This window comes from Cyanistes caeruleus, unplaced genomic scaffold, assembly GCF_971803275.1.
Source record: "Cyanistes caeruleus unplaced genomic scaffold, bCyaCae1.hap1.1 HAP1_SCAFFOLD_98, whole genome shotgun sequence".
Taxonomy (NCBI): Eukaryota; Metazoa; Chordata; class Aves; order Passeriformes; family Paridae; genus Cyanistes; species Cyanistes caeruleus.
Window position 1 is genome coordinate 980,366 of NW_028255900.1, and position 27,959 is coordinate 1,008,324.

At 49.6% G+C, this 27,959-nt stretch overlaps 1 protein-coding gene across 3 annotated transcripts; it reads right to left on the reverse strand.

The window, feature by feature from the left end:
- Nucleotides 1-2,661: 2,661 nt before the first annotated feature.
- On the reverse strand, nucleotides 2,662-20,194 carry LOC111945454 (uncharacterized). 3 transcript variants are annotated; one of them, XM_086873450.1, is made up of 3 exons: nucleotides 20,070-20,194; nucleotides 5,023-5,158; nucleotides 2,662-4,797 (listed from the first exon to the last, which is right to left on the reverse strand). In XM_086873450.1, the coding sequence occupies exon 3, from the start codon at nucleotides 4,681-4,683 to the stop codon at nucleotides 3,958-3,960; it is 726 nt and encodes a 241-aa protein (XP_086729576.1). In that variant the 5' UTR covers nucleotides 4,684-4,797; nucleotides 5,023-5,158; nucleotides 20,070-20,194; the 3' UTR covers nucleotides 2,662-3,957. The 3 variants fall into 3 exon arrangements, with proteins under 3 accessions (XP_086729576.1, XP_086729578.1, XP_086729577.1); XM_086873452.1 differs by having other exon boundaries at nucleotides 2,662-4,704; nucleotides 20,070-20,175; XM_086873451.1 differs by lacking the exon at nucleotides 5,023-5,158 and having other exon boundaries at nucleotides 20,070-20,178.
- Nucleotides 20,195-27,959: the final 7,765 nt, after the last annotated feature.

A 27,959-nucleotide genomic window follows, 5' to 3' on the forward strand; every position in this document is an offset into this window, starting at 1 on the left:
GTTTTGAGAGGTTTTTCTTAGATTGTGCAGAACATTGTGCAGATTATGTGGGATATTTCTGGAATTTGGTAGTTTTTAGAAGATTTAGGAAATTTTGTGGGTGTTTTCTGCCATTTTTTGTCATTTTTTCTAGAATTTGGAGGGATGTTTCTGAAATTTTGTGATGTGTTTGTGTAATTTGGGTGATTGTCCTGGTTTAGGGTAAATTTGGGAGAAAACCTCCAGTGGGTTCCCCCCGGGAAGCAAACCCACGTGGCCCCTTTCTCCCACCCCCCATCCAGTTCGGGAAGAGATTTCTCTGAGAGGAGTGGAAAAAACCTGTTTATTTCCCAGGCACAGCACTACCCAGCACAAAAATGAACGATATCAAATTACAAAACCTCTCGCCCTTCAGCAGAGATGAGGAACTTCAGAGGGTCTCTTTCCTGGGGGTGTTGGCTCTGTTATCAGTCCCTCTGGCGCTGGAAAATGCCGCTGCCCAGGCCGGGCTCCCGGTAGTCCAGGGGTGCTCCCGGTGCTCCCCCGAGTCCCCAGTCCAGAGCAGCTTCGATTCGTTTCAGGAAAAGGGAAAGAAAACAGTCCAGGAAGACCTCTCTGCTCCGGCTAGCTGGAAAGCCAAGGCGATCTGTGTCTTGTTGTCTGTCTGTGCTGTAGTCAAAACTCCCGATGCGGGGGGAGCAAGTGCAGTCTGATAACAGACTTGGTGCTTCTTTTCCACTCACTTTCACTCTCAGATGGAATTTTAAGAATACAGAACCTGTGTCTGGGTTAGGTGGAAGAATGGGGATACAATTTAACATCATAATCAACCCAGGACACACGCCCACTGTGCTTTCCAGCTGCTTTGCTCCAGCTCCTCCCAAATCACCACGAATTCCACTGAACTGAAACAAATCCAAATCCTCGTGGGTCGGGACAAGGGCAGGGAGAGGTCACTCAGGGATCACCATCAGGGCCACAACAGCCCGACACGGGGAAATGAACTGAATTTAGGACTGAGCAAATCAGACCAGGAGAATGAGGATTAAAATCAATCTTGAGAAACACCTCCTCCCGCTCCTGAACTTTTCTGTCCGGGCCGCTGCTCTCGGGGCACAGAGAGGGGCCCGGCCTTGTCCCTCCAAACCTCCCTGGGAATCACCCCAGAGCCCTCAGCCTTCCTTGTGCCCATCCCCGGGGCCCCTTGTCCCTCCCAGTGGCTCCCGTGGCTCTCCCAGTCCATCCCAGCCTCTCCCAGTCCATCCCAGTCACTCCCAGTGACCCCGCCTGTCCATCTCGCCCCTCCGTGTATCTCTCGCCCCTCAGCCAATCAGAGCGCGTCTCTCTGATGACTCACCTGTTGCCGGGCAGATCCACAGAGCCGAGAGCCCCGCGCTGGACTCGGCCTCTCAGTGCCGCGCACTTCATTCCCAGTCCCTCCCAGTGCCACCACAGTCCCTCCCAGTGCCACCACAGTCCCGCCCAGTGCCACCACAGTCCCTCCCAGTGCCACCACAGTCCCGCCCAGTGCCACCACAGTCCCGCCCAGTGCCACCACAGTCCCTCCCAGTGCCACCACAGTCCCTCCCATTGCCAACACAGTCCCTCCCAGTGCCACCACAGTCCCGCCCAATGCCATCACAGTCCCTCCCACTCCTTTTTAGCCATTCCCAGTCTATTCCTAATTCATTCTCACTTCACTCCCAGACCTCCACGCCCTCATCCAGTGTCCCAGTATCCACTCTCATCTCTTCCAGTGCCATCCCAGTCCCTGCCAGTCCATTCCCAGTCCCTCCCATTTCCACACCACTCCTCTCCCATCTCTCCCAGTGCCCATCCCAGCGTGTCCATCTCGCTGGTGCCCTCCAGCTCCCAGCCCGGCCCCGGCCGCCTGCTCTGCTCCCTGATGGGTTTCTCCCCTGCCCACATCCAGCTGAGCTGCTCCCAGGGCCAGCAGCAGCTCTCGGGCCACGCGCTGGCCACTGCCGTGCTCCCCAGCGGGGACTGGAGCCAGCAGCTCCTGGTGCTGCTGGAAACCGCCCCCGGCAATGCGGGCTCAGCTCCAGCTGCCAGGTGGAGCACGGCAGCCTGGAGCACCCCCTGAGCCGGCACTGGGGCACGGCCCGGCCCCCACAGCGCCGGGGGCAGCGGGGGAGGCACTGGGGGGGCCCAGAGGGGGATTGGGGTGTGCTGGGAGGAACTGGGAGGGAGTTTGAGATGGCCTGGTTTAAACTGGGGAAGGGATTGAGGTGCTTAGGATGGCTGGGAAGGGGTTTGAAGAATGTTGGGGAGGGTGGGATGGGGTTCTGGGGGTGCTGGTGGACACTGGGAGGGAGTTTGGGGGTGCTGGGTGTCACTGGGAGGGATTTGAGTGAGCTTGGAGGAGCTGGAAGGAGATTGGGGATTGGAAAGCAGGGATTGGGATGAGGTTGGTTGTGCTGGGAAGAGACTGGGAGGAGTCTTGATGAGTCCTGGTGGGGCTGGAAGGGACTGGGAGAGGGTCTGGGGGTCCAGGGGCAGAGGGGGGAAATTGGGAGGGGGCTGTGGGATCCTGAGAGGAACAGGAGGGGCTCTGCTGGGTCCTGGGGAGGCTGGGAAGAGACTGGCAGTGATTTACCAAAATAGCAATATTGATCCAGTATCAACATCAATCTGTTAATGGACAAAAAACCTCTCCAACAGTTTAAAGTTACAAAGTGGATGTTTAAATCACAGCACTGGGTAAGTGCAGGAGTCACCCCTTAATACGCACTGCAGGCTGACAAAAGATTCCAGTGTCTATTTATGTACAAAAGTCTTAAATATCCAAAATACTAATACATATTAATACCAATACATATGCATAATGCTAACACTTCCCATTCCCCACTTTGGATTAAAATGTACGGTAATGAGTTTAAAAAGTCATTCTGCCTGCGTGATGGGCGCCCCAATTTGAGGAGGAGGTCGTTTTGGCAAGGAGGAATCATCAAGTGATGAAGGAAAACCGCTCTTCCTCACTCTCACCGTTCTACCTTTACAATGGTTGACATTACAAATGACATTTGGTACAACTCCAGTTTCCTCCCTTGTGACTTGGAAATGGGTTTCCAGATGTAAGGTCTGTGATCTTCCTGAACCCGTTTATCAGTTTCTCTTTTCTCATTATAAGCACAGAAAAACAAACACACAATGAAAAGGAATTTTTTACCTAAGTCTGAGATTCATTATCTCAAATCCTGCTTCTCACTTAATCATTAACTCTTAACTACTTCCAGCAAGGCCTGTCTCTAGCTGAGATCTCCAAATTTTCTAAAATACCTAATTTTTTGAAATTAATTAGTCCAAAGGAGGTTTCAGAGGGTCCTGGGTGGGCTGTGGGAGACTGGGAGGGTCCTTGGAGGGGCTTTGGGTGTCTGTAAGAGGTTTTGGAGGGCCTTAACCCTGCAGACACCCAGGGATGCTGTGAAATGCTGCCTTCAGCAAGATGCTGACAGGGATTGGAGCCTCCGTGCTTTGTCTCTCCGTTGGGCTTTGTCTTCCTGGCACTGGGGCTCGGCTTCTGCCTGCGCAGGAAGGTGAGGGGGGATCCCGGGGGTCATGTCCTCCCTCCCCACAGAGCGTGTGTGCTCCCCTTGGGCCCCTCAAGCTTGGTATCACCTTCTTTTCTCTGCCCACAGAGCTCCTGAGGCAGCAGGAAAAGGTTCTCTAGGATTAAAAGTCAACGAATCCGTTCTCCCCAAGGAATTCCCATTGTTGTTCTGTGTCCCAATGGATGTTCCTGTCCCGGTGTTCATCCAGGTGCCCACAGGGAGCCAGGAAGATGTGGAGCCTCCCAGCCAGGTGTCTTCCCAACATGGATCACCAGGACCACGGATCACCAGGGCTCTGCCCAACGGGGGTCACTGGGGATCATCCAACGCCCATCCTCCCATGGGGGATGGAGCTGGAGCAGCGCACGAAGCTCTTCCCGCACTCGGGGCACTCGCAGGGCTTCCCTTACTGGTGCCTCCGTTGGTGTTGGGTCAAGTTAGAGCTGGTGGAGAAGCTCTTCCCACACTGGGGACACTCGTAGGGCCTCTCCCCAGTGTGGATGCGCCAGTGGACGGTGAGGGTGGAGTTGTGCTTGAAGCCCTTCCCGCAGTCGGGGCAGCGGAAGGGCCTCTCGTCTGTGTGAATCCGCTCATGTAGGAGGACATGGGAGCTGCGCTGAAACCTCTTCCCACACTGGGGACACTCGTAGGGCCTCTCCCCAGTGTGGATGAGCTGGTGTTTTCTCAGGTAGGAGCTCCACCCAAAGCTCTTCCCACATTCCAAGCAGGTGTAGGGCCGTTCCCCCGTGTGGATCACCTGGTGTATCATCAGGTTAGAGATATCTCTGAAGCTCTTCCCACATTTTCCACACTCATAGGGCTTTTCCCCAGTGTGGATCACCTGGTGCCGGATCAGGTGGCAGCTGTGGCTGAAGCTCTTCCCACATTCCCCACACTCGTAGGGCTTTTCCCCAGTGTGGATCCTCTGGTGCTGGATGAGGTGGGATCTCTTTCTGAAGCCCTTCCCACATTCCAAGCACTTGTGGGGCTTCTCCCCCAGCTCTGAGCTCCGGCTGGATCTCTGGCCGTGTTCCTGGCACTGGCGGGATCTTTCCTCCTCGCAGCTCCCTGGGCTGGGTTTGCAGCCCTTCCTTGTGTGGCACCTCCAGGACTTTTCCTCCTCCTCTTCCATTTAGACACGGTATGAAAATTCCTGATGAGGAGGAAAAAAAGACAGGAGAGAGCCTTGGACTGGGGGTTCCTCCATGCCCAAGTTCATCTCAGAAAGTCATTTGGCATCTTGTGTCTGTAACAAACCAAAACACCAAGATTCAGCCCAGACATCCTCCAAACATCAAAACTAGATCAAAAAGATCAAAAACTAATCAAACACCAAATTCAGGCAAAACCCCCTCCAGCATAGAAAGATTCAGCCCCTGCAAAAAGACAAAGCACCAACATTTAGCCCAATAAAGCTCAGAAACAACAGGATTCAGCCCAGTGAAAATCATGGATCCCCCTCTCCAGTCACCTGCTGACTGTGGGCTGGGAAACACTCCTGGGACTGCACATACAGGGAGGGAGGAACCTTGTGCTGCTTCCTCTTCCTGCTCCTCCTCCTCCTCCTCCTGTGGCCCAACTCTTGCTCACACCTCTTCCTCCTTCTTCTGTAAAACCCGAGATAGATATTTTGACCATTTTGTTCCTCAACCCTGCTTCTCCCTCCCTTCTCCTGCTGCCCCCAGGCCCAGCACCCACTGCCGCCTCCCTCTTCCCCCCCAGTCCCACAGCATCCCACCGCAGGGGCACGGATGCAGCTGGGCCAGCTCGGCCTGGGGCAGCGCTGGGCTCTCGGCCGCTTCCGCCTGCACTCGTTCCCCACTGCAGCCGCTCCCGCCACCACAGCGCGGGGGGGCCCGGCCTTGGCGCTCCCCCCTCCCACCTCCCCAAATTCCCCTCCAGGGGGGCGCCAAGGCCCGGGGGGGAGGGGCGCAGCTGGGATCCAGGTAGAACCATTGAGGGGACAATATGGAATGCTAGAAGGGCATCCTGGACAACGGGATGATGACCCCAAAATATCTCTCAAGGGTCCCTTGGGAGCATGTGGAGGTCGTTTGCACATTCTCCCAGAGCTAACTAGGGACATGGACACCCATAGGGGCAAGAAGGGAAGTCCAGAAGGGATTTAGACAACAGGGGATGCAGGGTGTTGGTGTGCTGGGAAGGGATTGGCTGAAGGGGAGTGTGCAGGAATGTGCTTAAGGCAAGAAGCAGCAGGAGTGTAATAAAGAATTGGGTAAATAAAAATTCGGAATAAGAAGTTTAAATAAAGTATGTATAATTATAACTAAATGTAAGTATGGAATAAGGAATTCTCCTCCCGGTCGAGATAGAATTCCTTTTCCAAAAACCACGAATTGCAAAAGAACCCCCCCAGATAACAGGTTTCAGCAGACTCATCAACTCGGAGGAAAAGACAGGACACAGGCCATCACAGAAACAAAAGAACCAGCCTAAAAGTCTACCTCCAGAGAAAGGCAACGCCCGGCCGATTTCGGCCGGAGACCATCAAGCAAGACAAAAGGGACGAGCCCCAGGAAGATGGTCGTTGCCAGAACCGAACACCACACCTGCCAAACCCATACTACTGAAACTCAATCAAGAAAGACAAAGAAGAGACTATTCCTCTGAGATATCCATCGGCACCAGCCCGGATCTCTCAATCCTGCTGTGATGAAATATGTTAAAATACATACAGACTCACTTTACATTTGAGGAGACTCTGCCCGGATACTTACTGACTCAATGTTCTAGGCCAGGAAATCCATTCACCCGACAATCAGGGACATTTGGTGAATGGAAACTGGTTGGAATTCTAGCCTGGGGACATAAAATCCCTATAAAAACCCAGGCCAGAGGACCCTCAGACGTGGATTTGGGAACACCTATACCTTGCGTATAGACCCTGTCCACCCAGCGCTGCGCTGTCCATTTATTGTGGTTTTTTCTCCTCACTGTTTGTTGCTTTATTAATTTATAATAAATTAATCTTTGTTAATCTTTAATTTGCCTCTGCATTTATAACAGATTGGTGCCGTGACTCGGATCGGAAGAAACTGTGGGAGAATCTCGCTGTCCAGGGGGGTACCCCCGCTGAGTTCAGCGGCCTGGGGAGCAGAGACCCTCCGCAGTTCGCTCCGATTGCCGAACCAAATTTAGGCTGAGGAAAAACCATAATAAAGAGGAACGGATCCAGAGAGCTCGGGAAGGCAGGAGCCTTCGGGAAAGCCGCGGCTTGGTAGCTCATAAAAAGTCATACGTGCACGAAGACGCCCTCGCAGGAAAATTGCTGTAAGTACTGTGAGGTTGAGCGGGTGATCGGGCGAGTTTGTGAGAGACGTGACCTGGTCACGAAGCGAGTGTGGACTTCAAGGCCGCGTTTCCATCCTCCCGCGAGGGAATTGGCCGGCCGCGAAGGAAGCGATTCTGTGTGAAAGTGTCTCTCTTTCCTTACTCGTAAAGCCTGAGGCTAAAGGGAGTCTCAGGGGACCGATCAAAGGGGGCTGAGAGAGGAAGGGACGTCCAGTCGAGCTCTGGAACTGGTAAACTCTCTCAGCCAAAAGATTTAGAAAGTCGGAACATCGAGAAAACCCCGGTACAGCTAACCGAGAGGTAAGTATTGGTGCGATCTAGGACTTTCAGACGAAGAAAAAGACGAACACAACGCAGAGCAGGTAAGAATCGTAAGAAAATGGGACAGAGAAAAAGTAAAACGCAGAAACTAGATAACGAGAAAAGCGCATCAGAGGAATCAAAGCAAATGCTAGACATCCCACCAGAGAGTCCTTTAGGGTGGATGTTGAGAAATTGGGAAATTTGTCCCGAGAGACGAGAAAAATCAAAGGCAAAAATGATTTATTACTGTGCCGAGATCTGGGGAGGACAAGAACTGAGAAAATGTCTCACTTGGCCAGTATTGGGAACATTTGATAAATGGACGTGCAGGGAATTACTCGCACACGTAGAGAAAAAGGTCTCGCCAGACGGCGAGGAGAAAGAGTATGCCAAACTCTGGTTAAATACCAGAGTGCGGCTGTTTCCAGTGAAACAGAAAAACGAACATAAGACAGAGACCTGGGAACCCCTGGATCACTTACCCCCTCCGTACCGCGGGCCAGTAGAGCCTCCGGTGATGGATCAAGTAGTACCATCAGCACCCGAGGGTTCCATGGGGCAACTAGCAGAGGCACGCTCCCCTCAACCACCGGGAGTAGTGCCAGAAACCCTCACTACCCCCCCACCTGCAGAAAACCCAGCCACCGCACCCTCTTTGGAGTCGGTGTTGACGCAAGGATGGGGCTTACCCCCTCCACAAATCCCGGTCCGGCCACCACAGCTGGGACCACCGAAAGTATCCGAAGGGAACCCTCTGAGTCACTTAGCTGCGGCAGACATCCCGCCAGCAATGAGGGAAAACCCTCCCGCAAACTCCAGTTCCCCTCCTGCAAGCAGGACTCGGTGGAAATCAAAAATAGGGAATGGAGAATGGGGAGAGACAGAAAGTGGGCACCGAATGTTCCCTCTCAGGGAAGTGCCAACCGCCCCCGGAGTAATTGGATTTGTAAACGTGCCCCTTAACTCAGGGGATGTACGAGCATTCAAAAAAGAAATGGGGCGACTGCTAGATGACCCATTTGGAGTGGCCGAAAGATTAGACGATTTTCTAGGGAGTAGTATTTACACCTACGAAGATCTCATGGCCATCCTGAGATCCCTGTTTAGCCAAGAGGAGAGAGAGATGATTAAACAGGCGGGCATCAGGGATTGGGAAAGGCGGCACCCGCAGGGAACACCCGGTGACCAAAAGTGGCCGAGCGTAAGCCCGAGTTGGAGCGCCCAGACCGAAGAAGGGAGAAGGAGCATGATGGATTTGAGGAATATCATCGTGCAAGGAATAAGAGAGGCGGTCCCCAGAGGACAGAACATTAGCAAAGTATTTGGGGAATGTCAGGGAAAAGAGGAATCCCCTACCGAATGGGTAGAAAGGCTGCGGAGAAGTCTGCAAATTTATTCCGGGACTGATCCCAGTTCTCCGGTGGGGGAGGTCCTGCTGAAAACGCAGTTTGTGGCTAAATCATGGGAGGACATTAGGAAAAAACTGGAGAGAATTGATGGATGGCAGGAGAAGAGTCTCCAAGAGCTTCTAAGGGAAGCTCAGAAGGTTTATATGAGGAGAGAAGACGAAAAACAGAAACTTCAAGCCAAAATATTAGTGGCTGCAGTAAAAGAAGTTCAAAAACACGAACAGAAACAGGGAAAGCCGATACCTAAAAAACAAAAAGGATCCCAAAAGGAGGAAACTCCTCCTCGAAAGGATCCTCCTGAGTGCTTCTACTGTAAGAAAGTAGGACACATAAAAAAGGATTGCAGGAAACGAATAAAAGATGAACAAATATTTAAAGAAGATTAGGGGGGTCTTGGGCTCTTCCAAATGGGGACAGTAACAGCAAAGGAGCCCTTGATAAAATTGAAGGTAGGTCCCCACCGCCAGGAAATGAGTTTCCTGGTTGATACCGGGGCTGAGAGAAGCACCCTGCAGAAATTGCCTATAGGGTGTGAAACGAGTAAAGAAAAAGTAATTGTAATTGGCGCAAAAGGAGATCCATTTAAAGTCTCGGTAATCAAGGAGGTGGAAATCGAATCAGAAAATAAGATATGTTTAGGAAATTTGTTGCTTGTAGAAGAAGCCGACTACAACCTATTGGGAAGAGATATGATCATAGCTTTAGGAATAAATATCATTGTGAAAAATTCAGAATTAGTAGTGAAGGTGTTGCATTTAACTTCAAAAGATGAAAAGGAAATTGACCCCCGAGTATGGCACTCAAAGGGGGAAGTGGGAAAATTAGATATTGCTCCCATCAAAATTGAAATTGAGAATCCAGAGAATCCGATAAGGATCCGACAATACCCCATCCCCGCCGAAGGGAGGAAGGGTTTGAAATTAATAATTGACGAGCTGCTTAAAGGAGGCACGCTCGAGCCCTGCATGTCCCCACATAACACCCCCATCCTGGCAGTAAAGAAAGCCGATGGGAACTTCCGATTGGTTCAGGACTTGAGAGCTGTAAATGCTAGAACCCGAACCAGGTTTCCGGTAGTAGCAAATCCTTACACTTTACTAAACAGACTCTCACCAGAGGATGTATGGTATAGTGTAATTGATTTAAAAGATGCTTTCTGGACATGTCCTCTAGATGAAGAGAGTAGGGATTTTTTCGCTTTCCAGTGGGAGGACCCAGATACCAATCGAAATCAGCAATTGCGGTGGACGGTCCTTCCACAAGGATTCGTTGAATCTCCGAACTTGTTCGGACAAGCCTTAGAGCAGCTACTCACCCAATTCACTCCAGAGGAAGGGACAAAACTATTACAATATGTAGACGATTTGCTAATCGCCGGGATCACGGAAGAGCAGGTGAAGAAATGTACCATTTCCCTGCTGAATTTTCTGGGACAAAAGGGGTTGAAAGTGTCTAAATCCAAGCTGCAATTCACCGAGCCCGAAGTAAAATATCTTGGACATTGGATATCACAAGGGAAAAAGAAATTAGATCCCGAAAGGGTGATGGGAATCCTTGAACTTCCGGCCCCACAAACCAAGAGACAAATTAGGCAATTTTTAGGGCTCATGGGATATTGCAGACAGTGGATTGAGGGATACAGTGAAAAGGTGAAATTTCTGTATGAAAGGCTAAATACAGATCGATTAAAATGGACAGGGCAAGACGAAATTAAATTTCAAGAACTAAAGAATGCCCTTGTCACTGCTCCAGTTTTAACATTACCAGACATCAGAAAAGAGTTTCAACTGTTTGTCGACATAAGTGGACAAACAGCACAAGGAGTTTTAACCCAGGAATGGGCAGAAAAGAAGAAACCTATAGGGTTTTTGTCCAAAATCCTAGATCCAGTCAGTCGGGGCTGGCCCACGTGTCTGCAAGCAATTGTGGCAGTAGCACTGTTGGTTGGGGAAGCCAAAAAGGTAACGTTTGGAGCTCCCCTGATAGTTTATACTCCACATGATGTAAGAAATATCTTACAACAAAAAGCGGAGAAATGGTTGACCGATTCAAGGCTTCTGAAATATGAAGCCATGTTAATCAGTTCGCCAGGATTGGAATTAAGGACAACCTCTGCACAAAACCCTGCGCAATTTTTGTACGGGGAGCCAACGGGAAAGCTACTGCATAATTGTATTGAAACAGTGGAATTACAAACTAAAGTAAGACCCGATCTGGAGGATCAGGAATTGGAAGGAGGAGAAAAATGGTTTATCGATGGTTCCTCGAGAATGATGGAGGGAAAACGTAAATCGGGTTATGCCATCATAAATGGTATAACAGGACAGACTGTAGAATCGGGTCCCCTAAAAGCAAATTGGTCAGCACAGGCTTGTGAACTTTTTGCTCTCCTAAAAGCCCTAAAAGGCTTGAAGGGAAAAAGGGGAACCATCTATACCGATTCAAGATATGCATTTGGGATAGTGCATACCTTCGGGAAAATTTGGGAAGAAAGGGGTCTGATCAACACTAAAGGAAAAGGATTAGTACATGAGGAAATAATTAGACAAATTTTAGAAGCGGTCAGGGAGCCACTGGAGATATCTGTGGTTCATGTAAAAGGACACCAGACCGGACGACAATTCCATACAAGGGGAAACAATTTAGCGGATAAAGAGGCGAAAAGAGCGGCATTGTTAACCGTAAGTATTTCTGAGCTAGTCCCAAGGGAACCCCCAGAGGTTTCAGTGCTTCCTTCAGAAAAGGAGCAGGAAGACTTCAAAAAGGTAGGGGGACATTTCAAAGAGGGTAAATGGTGGTTACCTGACGGGAGGGAATTGGTCCCGAAGGGAATAGCAAAAGGGATACTCAAAAGACTACATGCACAAACCCATTGGGGAACCAGGGCATTGGCTGAACAATTTTTAAAATTCTTCGGGTGTAAAGGAATCTTCGAGCTTGCAAAACAAGAGGTACAGGGATGTGTGATATGCCAAAAGGTAAACAGAGCGAATTTTCGGCAAACCAATTGGGGAGGTCGGCCCATCTCATATCGACCATTCGAAAGAATCCAAGTGGATTTCACGGAATTACCGAAAATTGGCAGAAATAAATATTTATTGGTTATAGTAGATAAATTGACACATTGGGTAGAGGCCTTTCCCAGAGCTAAGGCCACGGCTCAAACAGTGTCTAAAATTCTACTGGAGGAAATAATTCCTAGGTATGGTATTGTAGACCATATTGATTCGGATCAGGGTACACATTTCACCTCGAAAATTATCAAACAGTTGTCCGATGCGTTAGGGATCAGATGGCAATATCATACTCCTTGGCACCCTCAGAGCTCGGGGCAAGTGGAAAGAATGAATCAGACATTGAAGTCACAAATATCCAAATTGACAATTGAAACAAAAATGTCCTGGGTCAAATGTCTCCCCTTGGCATTGTTGAATATAAGAACCATGCCGAACTCAGAAACAGGACTATCCCCCTTTGAAATTTTGTATGGAATGCCATACAAGCATGGTATGCCGGTTGAACATCCTCAAACAGAGGATGTTCAACTCCAACCTTATCTCATTTCTATAAATAAAAACTTACAGGAGTTAAGGAGAAGAGGATTGATTCCTCAAAGCAGCACGTTGGGATTTCCGATCCACCAAATTCAACCAGGGGACAAGGTACTGATCAAAGTGTGGAAAGAGCAACCCCTCAGTCCCCACTGGGAAGGACCATTCCTCGTCCTCCTGACTACAGACACCGCAGTTCGCACAGCTGAAAAGGGCTGGACACACTCTTCCCGAGTGAAGAAAGTTTCGGTTCGCGACTCCCCCGAGTGGAAAATTGTAACCCCTCCGGGAGATTTGAAAATCAGGCTTCAGCGGAACAACAAATGAGCAACGAGGACAGGATAAGTTGCACCAATTTTGAATGTTATTGTTTTCCTTTTGTACATTTTAAGTGTGCATATTGTAAACAAACGTGGGTGACTCATTGTTTGGGAGGGCAAAAACCGAAAGGGTTGTGTGCCGCGTGTTACAAAGAGGAATTAGAACAGACCAACCTTTTTCTAGCACTTGCTACCCGGGTGGGTATCTTGGAACTCGACTCTCCTGAGTGGTTCCGATTTTTTCAAAAAGGATTACGAGGCCATTTGGACTGTAAGGCGGAACCTCTAATAATAGAGTGCCGCCGGAACGTAAAGGTACCGTGCAGGAGCGGCACGATCAAGGCATCTCGGTGGGCAACCTTTAAAAGGAGGTTTGCCATCAGAACGTCAAGGGCCCCTGAAGACAGTCCTTGCTGCCGAGAAGATGGTTATCCCCGCCGTATGTTCTTGTACGGGCGGAGGGAATGGCAGAGGGATGCGATTGTGGGGAATCCTGACGATCCTGAACCTAGCCATGTGCTGGACCGAGAGAACGGGCCCCGAGGCGTCTCCGGGGACGACCTCCCTGGGGAAGTGTGAGCAGTGCCCAACTGTCTCGCGAACCGAGCCATGGATTGCCTGCCCTCCGGAATTGCACGCAGGAGAATGTTGGGCAAACGGTACCCAAATGGACCTGTGTAAGCTGGAAGGAAAAATTTGGTGCTCCATCCCGGGGATAGGTACTGGAAAAAGGCAACCCCATAACACAGGGGAAAAAGAGGTCCAAGCGACCCACCTACGAAATAAGAGAGATATAGGAGGGGTTTCCCCAATCTCGGTCTGCGGGCAGTGTAATAAAACTGTCTGGATTGGAGGAAAGAAACAGTCAACGTTCATTGCGTACCACAGAGTCAACCCCTTGTGTTACAATAAAGCAAACTTAAAATATTGTGCCATGGGGGGGAAATTGTACTGGGAAGGGAAGAACCTGAAACATGAAACAAAAGTGTCATTCAGTAATGAACCGATAGTTTTAGATTTACTGAAAAATGACGATGATAGAGTGTGTCTGCAGTTTGATCAGGTGATCTGTTTCGCAAAAGACGAGGATGGTTCAGACCCCGAAAATAAAATAAAACAATTAACTCTTGAACTAAAAAGGCGGGAAATGGAAAATAAGAAAAAAAGACTCGAACAGGAGAGGTTAAACTCTCTCAGTGAACAATACGAACAACTGGAAAAACAATACGATAATTGGAAGCTACCTAGCCCTAATCAGAATCTATTCATAGATCTGATGCAGGAAATAGCTACCGAATTGGGATTGACTAACTGTTGGATATGTGGTGGCCTGAAATCAGCCGAAAGATGGCCATGGAAGGGAGAAGGATTAACCCCAGAACAATTACTTAAGTGGACAGGATTAAAATTATCCAAAACAACCCGGCGACCAGAGGGGTGGGTAATTGACAAGAGGATCATTGGAACTTTTTGTGTCAGTCGGGAAGGAAGGGAATTCACCGAGCTAGTTGGTTACACCCCGTGTGTAAAAACTCTCTCGGTAAATTCAGATAAAAAGACAAAAATTTGGCAGCCGGAATCACCCGAGGGCTATTGGAGCCAATCTCGGGAAAATAATTGCGAATGGATAGATCTAATTGGTCTATGTTGGAACAAACAGGACGGGGCAAATCCCTTCCATGCCTTTCTTGGCCTGAGGGAATATTGGGAGGACCCGGCAAAACTTAACAGAGATTGGAAGGCACCGGATGGGATTTACTGGATATGCGGGAAAAAAGCATACAGTGAATTGCCCAGAAATTGGAAAGGGTCATGCACACTCGGAATAATTCGGCCTTTCTTCTTTACACTACCTAAAGATGAAAGCAGGTCTTTAGGTGCTCCCCTCTTTGAAACCCTAGCCCGACAAAAGAGGGAATTGAAACGAGAACTACCAATAGCCGGAGGTAACCACCAGTGGAAGGGGGAGGAATGGCCCGCCGAAAGAATCATACAATATTATGGACCGGCAACATGGGCAAATGATGGCAGCTGGGGATACAGGACCCCAATCTACCTCCTTAATCGGCTCATTCGGTTACAGGCTGTGGTAGAAGTTGTTTCAAATCACACTTCAGAAGCCCTGGAACTCCTAGCAAAACAACATTCTCAGATGAGAGCTTTTGTCTACCAAAACAGACTCGCTCTCGACTATTTGCTAGCTGAGGAGGGAGGAGTGTGTGGCAGATATAACGAGTCAGAGTGTTGCATGGAGATAGATGACTTCGGAGAAACTATAAAGGGTCTAGCTGCTGAAATAAAGAAAGTAGCCCATGTACCCGTCCAGAAGTGGAATTCGATTCTCCAAGCCTCTTGGTGGGATCAAATTTTTGGGCAAGGGGCATGGTGGAAAAAGCTAGTATTCTTTATAGGATGTTCTATTGCCGGAGTCATCTTCCTACCCTGCCTGATTCCTTGTCTGATCAGACTGATACATTCTGTCGTTCAAGGAATGCAGATTGCCTCTCTCCCAATAGACCCAGAAAAGGCACAGGGAAACACTACCCTTCTTTCAAAAATCATGAAGTTAGAGGAAGAAAAAGAGAATAGAAATGCGGTTAAGGCATTGAGGGAATTTGAAAATAAACATATGTTGTCCACAGAAAATATAGAAGAATTAGACCAAGAGGAAAACGACATTATTTAACCTGATATTCCTCTGAAAAAGTATGAAAAACACAAATTTTTAATGTGTTCAAATTATTAGGTGGGGGACTGTAATAAAGAATTGGGTAAATAAAAATTCGGAATAAGAAGTTTAAATAAAGTATGTATAATTATAACTAAATGTAAGTATGGAATAAGGAATTCTCCTCCCGGTCGAGATAGAATTCCTTTTCCAAAAACCACGAATTGCAAAAGAACCCCCCCAGATAACAGGTTTCAGCAGACTCATCAACTCGGAGGAAAAGACAGGACACAGGCCATCACAGAAACAAAAGAACCAGCCTAAAAGTCTACCTCCAGAGAAAGGCAACGCCCGGCCGATTTCGGCCGGAGACCATCAAGCAAGACAAAAGGGACGAGCCCCAGGAAGATGGTCGTTGCCAGAACCGAACACCACACCTGCCAAACCCATACTACTGAAACTCAATCAAGAAAGACAAAGAAGAGACTATTCCTCTGAGATATCCATCGGCACCAGCCCGGATCTCTCAATCCTGCTGTGATGAAATATGTTAAAATACATACAGACTCACTTTACATTTGAGGAGACTCTGCCCGGATACTTACTGACTCAATGTTCTAGGCCAGGAAATCCATTCACCCGACAATCAGGGACATTTGGTGAATGGAAACTGGTTGGAATTCTAGCCTGGGGACATAAAATCCCTATAAAAACCCAGGCCAGAGGACCCTCAGACGTGGATTTGGGAACACCTATACCTTGCGTATAGACCCTGTCCACCCAGCGCTGCGCTGTCCATTTATTGTGGTTTTTTCTCCTCACTGTTTGTTGCTTTATTAATTTATAATAAATTAATCTTTGTTAATCTTTAATTTGCCTCTGCATTTATAACAGGAGGAATCCATGGGGTAAGAAAAATGATTATATAAAAGAGGAAAAAGAGAAAAATACTGAGGATTGGAAGGATTTTCAGAAGGGTCTTATCCTCAGAATTTGCCAGCTGACTCAGATCCTTTGTATCCCAGTTTTGGAGGACAGGAAAACAAGGAGGTGAGGATTTCAGGGGGTTTCTCTGAGCTGGGAGCGGCAGGAGCGGGCGCAGAGCTGCGGCACCGGGAGCACGGGCTGGGGGCCTGTGGGGAGCTGTGGGGCCGGGCCGGGGCTGTGGGGCAGCCGGGGCTCAGCGCCGGGCGCTGCCTGAGCCCAGCACCCCCCGGGCAGGGCCGGCAGTGGCCCCCGGCCCCCAGGAGGCTGCGGGACGCCCCGGCCGCTGCCCGGCCCCGTGGAGCTGCCGGCCCTGCCCGCCGGGGGGGCCGCCTTTGGACACTGCGGCAGGACAGGGACCGGCTCTGGGATACGGGCTGGGGAGGGGAGCCTCAGCACAGCCAGCACGAGGAAGGAACAGCTCACAAATGGCGATTAGACCTGCAAGGATCAAGATCAAATATCTGGCAGAGCCATGGCTGAAGTGAACCCACAAGTGTGGGCAGACCCAGAGAAATTGGCAAAATTAGATATGGAGCCTCTCCACATTTCCCTGAAGCAACCAGGACAAGAGGTGTGGAAAAGCAATCCCCTGTTCCAAGGGAGGGAAGGAAGGGCTCACAGCCTGTCTGGGAGTCCTGCTCAAGGCACGGCTTGGGGAGCCAGGGATGGCTCCCTAGAATGCTCCTATCCTGCCTGTAATAAAGAATTAGATGAATAAAAATTCGAAAGAAAAAGTTTAAATAAAGTATATGTAATTGTAAATGATGAAAATATGGAATGAGAAATCCTCCTCCAGGTCGAGGCAGGATTTCTCTTCCAAAGCAACAGATTGCAGCCAAGCACCCAGATAACAATCGCAAGCAGGCACATCAGCCCCGAAAGAATGGGCAGGACACGGGCCATCGAACGAACAAAAGAACGGGCCCGGACGAGATATCGCCGAGCCTGAGCATCTCCGCCCTGACCACCTGTGCTGGAGAAATGGAGAAACTAGACAAAAGAAGAAGAGACAGCCGAGATAGCCATCGGCTCCAGGATGGGTCCCACCACTCCACCCTAATGGCCCGGACCAAAATGATATCAAAAAGACATCCTGGACCTCTTTACATATGAGGAGCCTCTGCCCAACGTCTATTGACTCTATTCTCCAGTGCCAGGAAATCTATTCTTCGGACAATCAAGAACCTCTTAGCAAAGGGTGCCTGCTTGGAATTTGGCCTCGAGACACAAACTTCCTATAAAAACCCAGGCCAAAGGACTCTCAGGCGTGGATTTGGGAGCACCTATACCTTGCGTATAGACCCTGTCCACCCAGCGCTGCGCTGCTTATTTTATTGTGGTTTTTTCTCTTTGTTCGAATTTATTATTGTTTGATAATAAATTTTCTCTTTTATATAACCCGAAATTGCCTTTGCATTTATAACACTGCCAAACAAGAAATCCAATGGAATCCACAGAATGCTGCAGGACCCAAGAAGAAGAAATGAGATGATGAAACCGAGGCACCCCACACTCTCAGATCCTTACACCAGCCTCAACCAGGTGCCCTCCTCACACTGCTGCCATTCACAACTTGATGCAAAAGATGCTTTCTGGGGATCTGCCCACTTCCAGAGGATGCAAACACAATTCTGCCTTGGGCTGGCAACAAGAGGTAGAAGGGAAAATGCTCAAGACATGAATTTCAGAAATAACATGTCCCAGGACTAAAAAGGAGCTGGAACTATTCTTATAATTAACAGGGAATTGCAGGAGCTGGATTGAGGATTCTCTCTTCTAGCCAGAACATTGTGTGAATTTTTTACTCCCAGATAGCCTCAATGTTATGGGGTGGACATAAGAAAGAGAATAAAACTTGACAAAATGGAAAAAATAAAATGATTGATGCCCCAGCCATGGCTCTTCCACACTCAGAAATCTGAATTGCAAGGGAATATTAAACAGGCCACCCCTGAGCCTGCACTGAAGGCAACGCAGCAGCAGCCAGGGCTCCCCAGCGGGGGAAGCCCCTGCGCCTGCCCACAGATCCTCTGCTCAAATCCTCGGCCTGGCCACCCTCCTTTGCCATCTCCAGCCACTGCGGGACAATCCTTGCTCTCACTCTTGCACCTTCAGGCCTTTCTGTGCCTGCCCTCGCCACAGCTGCTGGGGAAGGCACCGGGACAATTCCACTCTGCCTCTCAATTACACTCACACTCCGCCCTGCCTGGGATGAGCTGCTGGCAAAATAGACCAACTTGAAAACGGCTTCAAATCTTATTTCTCTGCTCACACTTGGTTTGCCTTTGCCTTGGGGAAAGGAATTTTAATGTTTCTTTTCCTCCACTCAGCACAGATGAAATTAACATCTCAACAGACTGGGAATAGCCCAAAAGATTCTCCCCAAGATAACGACCATCAACAAAACATCAACACCCAGCAGCAAACATCAACCAACACCTGCCCCAGACCCTGCCCCAGGCACAGCTGGAGACACCTGGTCTGGAAAAGGCTGAGCAGGAAATCCAAGAGTGCCCACCTAATTCACATCACAGGCACAGAAATCCGGCTGCAACAGGAAACCAAATCCTAACAACTCCACACCTTCAAACCAATGAACATTAAACCAATGGATTTCTATGGGGTCAGAGTGTATGAATTTAGAAAAATCTAGTCAAACTCATGTGTCATGGAATGATTTTCTCTGCACACCCAGCCTAAGTGTGCATGAAATTATTCCTGTTGCACATTCTGGCCAGAATCAAGTAATGCCTTATTTCTCTAAAGACATTGTGGTGAGTTTTTGCTTTTCACAGTTTCAGTGAAAAGATTACACCATTAGAATACATTTTCATAATAATTTTACTTCTATATTGTGGGTTCTGTTTGGGCCAGTGGTGTGAGAATCAGTTTTTAGTCCTAGGAGAATGAAAAGAAAACACCTGATTGCTTTCTCATTTTTGTTTTATATTTGTACGTGACTCTAAGTGATGACAAAATGATGCTATGAGTTTTTTGATGTTCCCCTTTAAGCTGCACTTTGAAAACTAGAAGAGCTTTAAAGTTGGTGCTTTAACACATAAACAGTTATTAGAATATTGTTTAAAAAAAAAACCAGCAGATCTGTGGGGGGCCACGTGTGAGTCACGGGATGTCTGCCCTGGAAGAGAAGCTTTGCTCCAGGCAGCCGGAGAGGAGCTTTAGAAATGCAAATTAACACTGATGGGACAAAGCCTGCACAATGGCCCAGGGGCTTCCTGCCTGCAGGAGGAATTGGGCTGATTCCAGGAAGGAAAAAACAGATGCAATGAGTGAATCTGCTTGGAGATAGGGCCAGGGACTTGTACATAAGGCAACAAAGGGAGAAACCATCATTTTCAGAAAATGTTACTAATTGACAAGGACTGCTGCTCAGACCAAGTCCCGATACATTCCTGAACTTCCAGAAGAACAAACACTTCACAGAGCCAGGAATATCGGGTGTTATACAAAAAGGACATGCAGCAGGCGGATCGGGAAGGCTGAACCTTCCAAGCACCTCGGCCAGTGTTGGGCAAAGGGACAGGGACATGCGGCCGGGAAAATCAGGACAAAAACGAGGCCGCGTCCTCCAACACCTGGAGAGAGCGCACGGCAAATGCCCCATGGCCTCTCCCTTTGGGCAGCAATAAAGTCACTTGCACACCGCTCCTCTGGCTCCTTGGGCCACACAAACCTCTGGCGCCGGGAATTTTCCCGCCCGGCCCCGGGCCCAGCGCAGCCACCTCCGGCCTCCCGACACGAAGCGGGACGAGCCAGCGCTGCTCCGCCACCGCCTCCTGCCGAGGCCCCAGCGGCAAGGAGACCGCGGGCAGCCGCTCCCGCAGCGCCCTCAGCCCAGGGCCAACACGGGCCGGCCACGGCACAAGCCACCCGCCACAGCCCCCTGCCGCCCCCTCCCGGGCCCGCAGCGAGCCCCGAGCCCCCGCAGAACCGAGCGCGGCTCCCACCTGCGATGGCTGGGGCCACCTCCGAGCTCCGCCGCCGCCTCACCGGGCTCCGGCCGCTGCTGCCGCCGCTGCCGGGCCCGCACAGACGCTCCGGCAATGGCGGCTCTCCTGCCCCACGGCCGCCCTGGGGGCGCCAGCGGGGCCGGGCTTGTCCCCGCTCTGCCCAATCAGCGCGCGCCAGAACCACGAGTGACGGCAGAAGCAGCCAATCGCAGCCAGCGGCGGGCTCTGCACACGGCACGGCCTCGCCTGCCTTGGGCTGATCTCGGCCATTTCTCGGCCCCCTGGGCTGAGGAGCGGCCCCGGCGCTGGGCCCGGCCCGGGCAGGAGGCCAAGGAAGCGCCGCTGCGCTGAAGCGCCGGGAGCTCGGGGTGCCCGGGAGCTGAGGGCGCTGCGAGCTGGGGGCGCTGCGAGCTGGGGGTGAGTCCGGGATGGAGCAGGGCATGCCGGAGCGAGGCCAAAACTCTGTGACTCTCCTTCCTGTCCCGGGCGGGGAGCAGAACACACAAGGAAAGGCTCGGGGGTCTGGATGAGGGTGGGGACAGTTCAATCCTTGGTCACGGGCACAGCACACCTGACTTGGGGAAATTAATTGAATTTATTATTCCGACGTGTCAGAGGAAGAAAACGAGAAGCAAAGTAATTTCTAGGGAAATCCATCTTCCCCCCCAGCTGTCCCTCCTTCCCGGGCTTAACTTTGTGCCCCTCTCCGTCCCCCTCCCCGCCCAGAGGCACAGGGATGGGGGTCACAGTCAGGTCATGTCACTGCCTCCCCCTGAGGGCCAGGAATCCTTGTCCTGCTGCAGCCTGGGGTCCCTCGCAGGGGCCAGAGTCCCTCAGGACCAGGCTGCTCCAGCGGGGATGGCCAGGGGGATCCCCGAGTGCGGCCAGGAGCCACTTGCATGGCTGTGCAGGGGCTTCTGCCGGGCTCGGGGCCTCTCTCAGGCACCCCCTGCTCCGGCCCGGCCTCATTGCCCCCCTCACCCCCCATGCAGCGAGTGCCCGGGCAGGGAGATGCACGATTTTCCCGGGGCTGAATCTTGGTGTTTCTGAGCTTTATTGGGGTGAATGTTGCTGATTTTTTTTTTTTTGTGAGGGCAGAATCTTTGTATTTTGGGGGGATATCAGATTTTTGATGTTTTGGAAGTTTTTGATCCGTCTTTGTTAGCGTTCAGGAACACACATAATCACAGACTGATTGTATGCAGGTGCTTTATTTCTAGCGTGCAGGAACTGGGGGTATCAGCAACCCAAATCTAGCTCCATCGTCTTTGTCCAAAGTGCACATATTTCTACAATTTCAGCTGTAGCAGTAATCACTGTAACAACCTTACAGAATTTGCTTCATTAATATTGCTTCATTAACTTTATCTATATTGCTTCATGAGAGTTAACTCATCCTTGTATGAACATGTCCGAATCTTATCTCTGGGTGGGTATCTTGGAGACCCCAAGTACCAGTTCCCGTTACCATAAACATTTCAGTTTGCTAGTCCATCCCTTATACCCAGCATTCATGTGGCCTACCTCTGCATGATTTTAAGAAACATTTTCAGAAACATTTAACTCCATAGTGACGTAGTTCCCCTCTTTGGAAGTATTTCACTTTACTATAATAAGTGTAATGCTTTCACTATATACAGTCATTTTTTCTGTGTTTATACTTGATGTTCATCTTCGAATCCACAGTTGTCGTAAGCGTTGTTACACTCTGGAGGACTTGGAGATGACAAATGCAGATGTGGATCTCTGTCTCATGTCAGTGCCTTTATTATCTTCTGGTTCCAGGATACTCTTTTCTTTCTCTCTCCTTTCAGAACTGCACAGATTAACCAGATTGCTAAGAACACAATCAGTAGGATTATCAGTCTCTCAAGAATAGATTTGATCCCGGAGCTCACATTCCATCCTAACCCTTCAAAAATTTTATCTACCCAACTTGTGGTCAGATCTTCCCTCTCTTTCTGTGCTTCATGTTCTATTTGTTTTAATTGATTAATGTTGTGTTCTACATCTGCAGTTCCATTTGGACTGTGGATGCAGCAGTGATCAATTTGTCCTTTTAGGTACCCGCATACTCTGTGTTCTTTCAACAATAACAGATCTAAAGCCAATCTGTTTTGCAGGGTCATTTTAGTTGTGGCTTGTAATTGTACATTTAGCTCTCTAAATCCCTCTTTGGTAACTCTTGCCAATCTTTCTATCTGGCCTGTAAGTTTGTACAACATCTTTCTATTATCATAATTTGCTATTGGACCAAACAAGGATTCCAGAACCCACTCAAATTTTACACTACTGGAGGGTTCCTGCCATCTTTCTTCATCTTCAGCTTTGTTTTCCTGAACGTCTCGTCCTTATTTGCAGAAGTTCATGCTCTCCCTTGAATGGGGACCTTTTCCAAATTGGGCATAAGGTGGGGAGGCCTAAAGTAATCTCTTTTACTTTTTCACCCACAGGCAAATGTGTTGTCCAGGTGCCATCGCTTGCTGCCCATCCAAATTGGCCTGGACTCTGTATTGTACTTGTGCTCCATATTACCTTTTGGATCACTTGTCCTATCTTGTCATTTATTTCACCTTGTTTATGTTTGATTCCTCTGCAGGCACATCCAATTTGCAGAGCTACCACAAGTGGTGGCATTTGTTTTATTTCTTCATCATCAGAAGTACAGTCCTAAGTTTTGTTCCATACCCACCAATTCACTTTGTCTGCCTCCATTCTACTACTGGTTGCAGTGTACCATACCCCTGGATCTGTTTCATTTTCAGAGCCTTCCCACTTAATGCACCAAGGGCTATCTGCCATAGATTGAAATTTCTGAAGCCCACTCATTGCCCATGCACTGTCCCAAGCTTCAGCCCGATCTTTTCCTTCCTGTTCTTCACACTTCCACTTCGATACTGGAATCTTTTCTTTAATGACCTTTGCTATCTTTTCAGAACACCATCCATAATTCCCTAATCCCCCATACCAGCCTAGTTTTGGTTCATACTTTCCTCCATTTTCATGGAAATCCCTTGTAGATGAATACTTTGGCTTCACAGCATTTTCAAACACTGTCTTATTTGGGTACTCGTAATCTATATGCAGTACAAAGCTCACATTTTCATTTTTATTCTTTTGTATTTCAGGTAATTTTGATGTTATAATTCCCCAATTTATTGTGTCTCCTGCTGCCTTTGGTATTGTCAGACAGGCAGTTATTTTGCTGATGTTTTGCATGTTGGCCAAATCTTGAATTAATCCAATCATCCCATTTTCTGCCTGAATAGTATTAGAGACTTTTATCACTTGTGTTTCTGGCTGCACCCCCACATCCCTCTTCATTCTCAAATGAAGAGTTGTCAGCTGATCCTTTTGCATTTCACATCCCAAGGTAACATTGATTCCTACTGATGGCACTAAAGGCCATGAAATAATCACCATTACAGTCACTAGCAACCTAGGCATTTGAAACAATCAAACCCACTTTATCTGCAGCTTTGTTGGCCCTACAGTTTGTGCAGTCCACAGTGCAGGGGAAACCTTCTTCACCCTGGTGTAATGTATGCAGGGATCCAGTCCAGCTCCTTTGACTGCTGTCAAGGTAGTTAACAGTACCTGATAGGGTCCATTCCACCTTTCTTTTAATGGTTCTTCCTTCCAGCTTTTACCGTACACTTCATCTCCCGGGGGGATGTCATGAACTGGATTCTCAAGAGTCAGCGGCCTGTTCCACACAAGGGTGCTCCGAAGCCGAGCTCGAGCTTTTCCAAGAGACAGAACATAATTCTACACCTCTTGCTTCCCTGTAACATGTACATTTGGATTAGGTTCAGGGCATTCATATGGTTTCCCATCCAATATCTCATAAGGACTGACTGACATCCCGCTTCTAGGCTTTATCTGAATCCTCAGCAGTGCTATTGGTAAAGCTTGTGGCTACTGCAATTTAGCCTCTTGGCATCTTTTGCTGATTTGCCTCTTCAATGTCTGATTCATCCTCTCTACCTGTCCACTGGATTGGGGTCTCCATGGTGTATGGAGATGCCAAGCTATTCCCAGCAACCTACTCGCCTCCCTCACTACTGTGGCTGTGAATTGTGGGCCCCTATCTGATGATATTCCTAGAGGCACCCCAAATCTTGGAATGATTTCTTGCAGTAACCACTTGACTGTCTCCTTTGCTTGATTTGTGTGACAGGGAAGAGCTACTGGCCATCCTGAAAATGTGTCAAGCCCTACCAATAGATATTTGTATCCTCGAGTTCTTGGTAATTCTACAAAATCTACTTGCCAATAATCTCCTGGTTCTACTCCTACCCGAATTTTCCCTAATTGTGCCTGTCATCTAGCCACTGGATTGTTCTTTAAGCAAATTTCACATTTTGACATTACTGATTTTGCCATTGTTAACATCCGTACTGAAATTAAATTTTGTTTTAACAATTTCACCAATGTCTCTGTACTCCAATGACATTTGTTATGTTTAATTTGTAGAAGTTCTCTCATTATCAAGTGGGGTACCACTACTTGTCCCTGTGTAGTCACATACCACCCTTCTGAATTCTTCTGTGCATTCTGTGAGCATCCCAATTTCTCATCCTCTATTGAATATTTTGGTTCTGGGGGTAAATTGAATTGAGATACATTAGTTTTTAAAGGTATCAATGCCATTGCAGTTTGCACTTCTCGAGCAGCTTGTCGGGCTGTCCAGTCTGCTTTCCGATTTCCCTCATGAATTTTGGAGCTTCCTGATTGATGAGCTTTGCAGTGCATGATTGCTACTTGCTCGGGGTTTTGTACTGCTTTTATTAATTGCAGGACTGCATCTTGATGTTTAATGTGTGTGCCTTGAGAAGACAGCTGTCCTCTTTCTTTCCCCAGTGCTCTGTGTACATGCAGTACTCCAAAAGCATACTTTGAGCCAGTCCATATGTTTACCCTTTTCCCTTCACTTAATTCTAGTGTTCTGGTTAAGGCAACCAGTTCTGCCCTCTGGGCAGATGGATTTGGTGATAATGCTTTTGCCTCCACTGTTGTACTGACTGTTGTTGCCTGGGGGTCCCAGAGCATCTTCCTCTCTGCCTTCTTCTCCTCCATTCGTCTAATGCTTGGGCATGAGAAGTCTGGTTTGGGGGGAAAAACAAGGGGTGACCACCTAGGATTCAGGGTTCCTCCTGCCCAAGTCCATCTCTAGAAGTCTTCAGGTGTCTTGTGTCCATGAAAATCTGCAAAGCATCAGGACTGAGAGGAAAAAATCCCTCCCTGAGGTTTCCCTTTCCTGGGGTCCCCACTTTGGTGTCCCAGGGCTTCCCCCTCTGCAGGCTCATCCCTTCTCCGGGCTGCCCCTTCTCCAGGCTCCCCTCACTCCCGGCTCTCGGGGTCCCCCCTCTCCAGGCCCCCATTTCAGGCTCCGGGACTCCCGGGGCTCCCCCCTTTTCGCTGCTCCCCTCCCCCTGCCGGTACCGGGCATCTCAGCTCAGCTTTGGAGTCCTGCAAGATCCAGACATCGCTCTGCCCGGCCCGGCCCCAGAAAAAGGAACAGGGGTCCCCTAAGCTACTTCGAGTGAGCTCCAAATATCCCTTCCCCTGTAAACAAATCCTGCCAGGACGGCCCAAGAGCTTCGGGGCGAGGTTCCCGTCCCCGGTGAGCTGCGGGCTGCGGGGCCCGATGCTCCCGGCGCGAAGGGGCTGCAGATCCAGAGAGCGATGGACGCACCTGGGTGATTTGCGGAATAAAAGGAGCTCTATAACTCACAGAGTAGTTATAAGAGCAGGTATGAATTTATTCAGCGCTGAGGTGCATGGGGGATATCTCCTCCAAAAAGCATGCACACCTTTTTGATTGGGTTTTCCCTTTTTATCCTTTACAGAGCAGGTTTACACGATACGGCTAATACATATTAATTTCCTAACCCCGCCTGTCTTCACTTCATATTAAAATTAGCCCTGTGCCCCTTTCAGTCCTTTGGCCGCTTTTTTTTGGGGAAGGGGACTTCAAATCCGTTTCCTCCGGCTTAGGGTCCAGGAATCTCCTTTATCCTGTGGTGCCTTTGTCTTTGCATCTTGTTTGTGTATTCCAGCTCCTTATCTTATCTTGCAGTCTGACTCTTTTTCCTGTTCTTGTGGATTAGGGTGTCAGGGTCTGGTTTTTGTCAGACACCCCTTTTAAACGTTTCTTCTTAATTCTTAATTTCTTTGTTTCATGGGGCCTCCTCTGCTGCTCCTCTTGCAGTTCCTGCTCCTCCTCTACCCCTCCTCTTCCTCCCGCTCCTCCGCTTTCCCCTCCTTCCCCTCCTCCTCCTCCATCTCTGGGCTGCTGGCGAGGAGCTCTGGGGTGAGCGGAGCGGGGCCGGGAGCCGGTGGGAAAGGGCTGGGAGAGGGGGATGAGGGGAGCTGGGCCAGGGGGAGAGGGGTTCTCAAGGAGGGGCTGCCAGTTAAGCCCAGGAGCCCCAAATCCCCTCCGTGTCCTGCCAGCCCCTGCCCCCGGCGCTGTGGGGGCCGGGCCGTGCCCCAGTGCCGGCTCAGGGGGTGCTCCAGGCTGCCGTGCTCCACCTGGCAGCTGCAGCTGAGCCCGCATTGCCGGGGGCGGTTTCCAGCAGCACCAGGAGCTGCTGGCTCCAGTCCCCGCTGGGGAGCACGGCAGTGGCCAGCACGTGGCCCGAGAGCTGCTGCTGGCCCTGGGAGCAGCTCAGCTGGATGTGGGCAGGGGAGAAATCCACCAGGGAGCAGAGCAGGCGGCCGGGGCCGGGATGGGAGCTGGAGGGCACCAGCGAGATGGACACGCTGGGATGGGCAGGGGGCTTGGGGACCCCCCAGTGCAGATCTTCCTCCCCACAAGCCGCAGAGAATCGCTCCAGGGATCGAGTGCTGCGGGGACGGGGAACCAGGTTTCTTTCATCCCAGCCCCACCTTTTCCTCTCCTCTCCCCCTTTCTCCTCCTTCCCCCAATCCATTGCCCCCTCACACTGCAATTTGGGTTTCCCAGCACCCTCCCCCATGCTTTGGGGGGGTCCCAGCCCTCTCTTTTTCCCACTCTTTCCCCTTCCCAATCATCCCTCCAATCTTCAACCCTCTCCTCCGTGTTGGATTTGGGGGTTCCAGGCCCCTCCTGCTCCGTCTGGGGGTCCCATCCCCCCTTTCACTCAATTTGGGGAGATCCTAGCAGATTTTTTTCTGGGAGGAATCCCTGAGTTACAGGATATTTGGGGTGTGGGTTTGAAGGGGGACAGCTCTGTCTGGCATTTGTTTAACCCATGGTCTGCCAGGGAAGCACAAAAACGTTTCCCATTCCCATCCTTTCCTCATTTGGTCTGGTTCATGAGCTGCTTTCTTGTTTCCTTTGGTATCTGTTCTCATCTATTTGTCAACAGCAGTTTGAGTCATTTACTTTTCCAGAAATTCTGTCTCCTTCTGCTAAAAGGTAATCTGATCCCATCCCATAGTGAAATGTTGTGTTCCTCAATGAGTGGATTGGTTGGGGGGAAGGTCAGGAGCTGGAGCTGTGTGGTTGGTTATTATTTCAATGACATCCTGTAATCTGATTATCCCATTGAAATGAGAAATGGTTTCTCTGGTACCTGATATGAATTCATCAGAGTTCCCGGCTCTGGTCCATGGTGTTGCAGGATTTGTTCTGGTGGTCGTTCATCTTTTCCCCATTTCTGGGTGCTCCCTCCAGCCAGGGCTGCATCAATTGTCAGCTTTTCTCTCATTAAATCATCACATATTTGGATTCCCAACTGATTTCCCTGAACTTGTGGTAGCAAATAAACCCCAGTGGTCTGATACACCCTATATAACATAGACAGAGACAGCACATGTTGGAGTGGGGACAGGGATGATTCTCCCCCACTTGTTTTAGTGAAGTTTTCACAACATTCTTCCTTTTCTGTTTTCCTTTGCAGC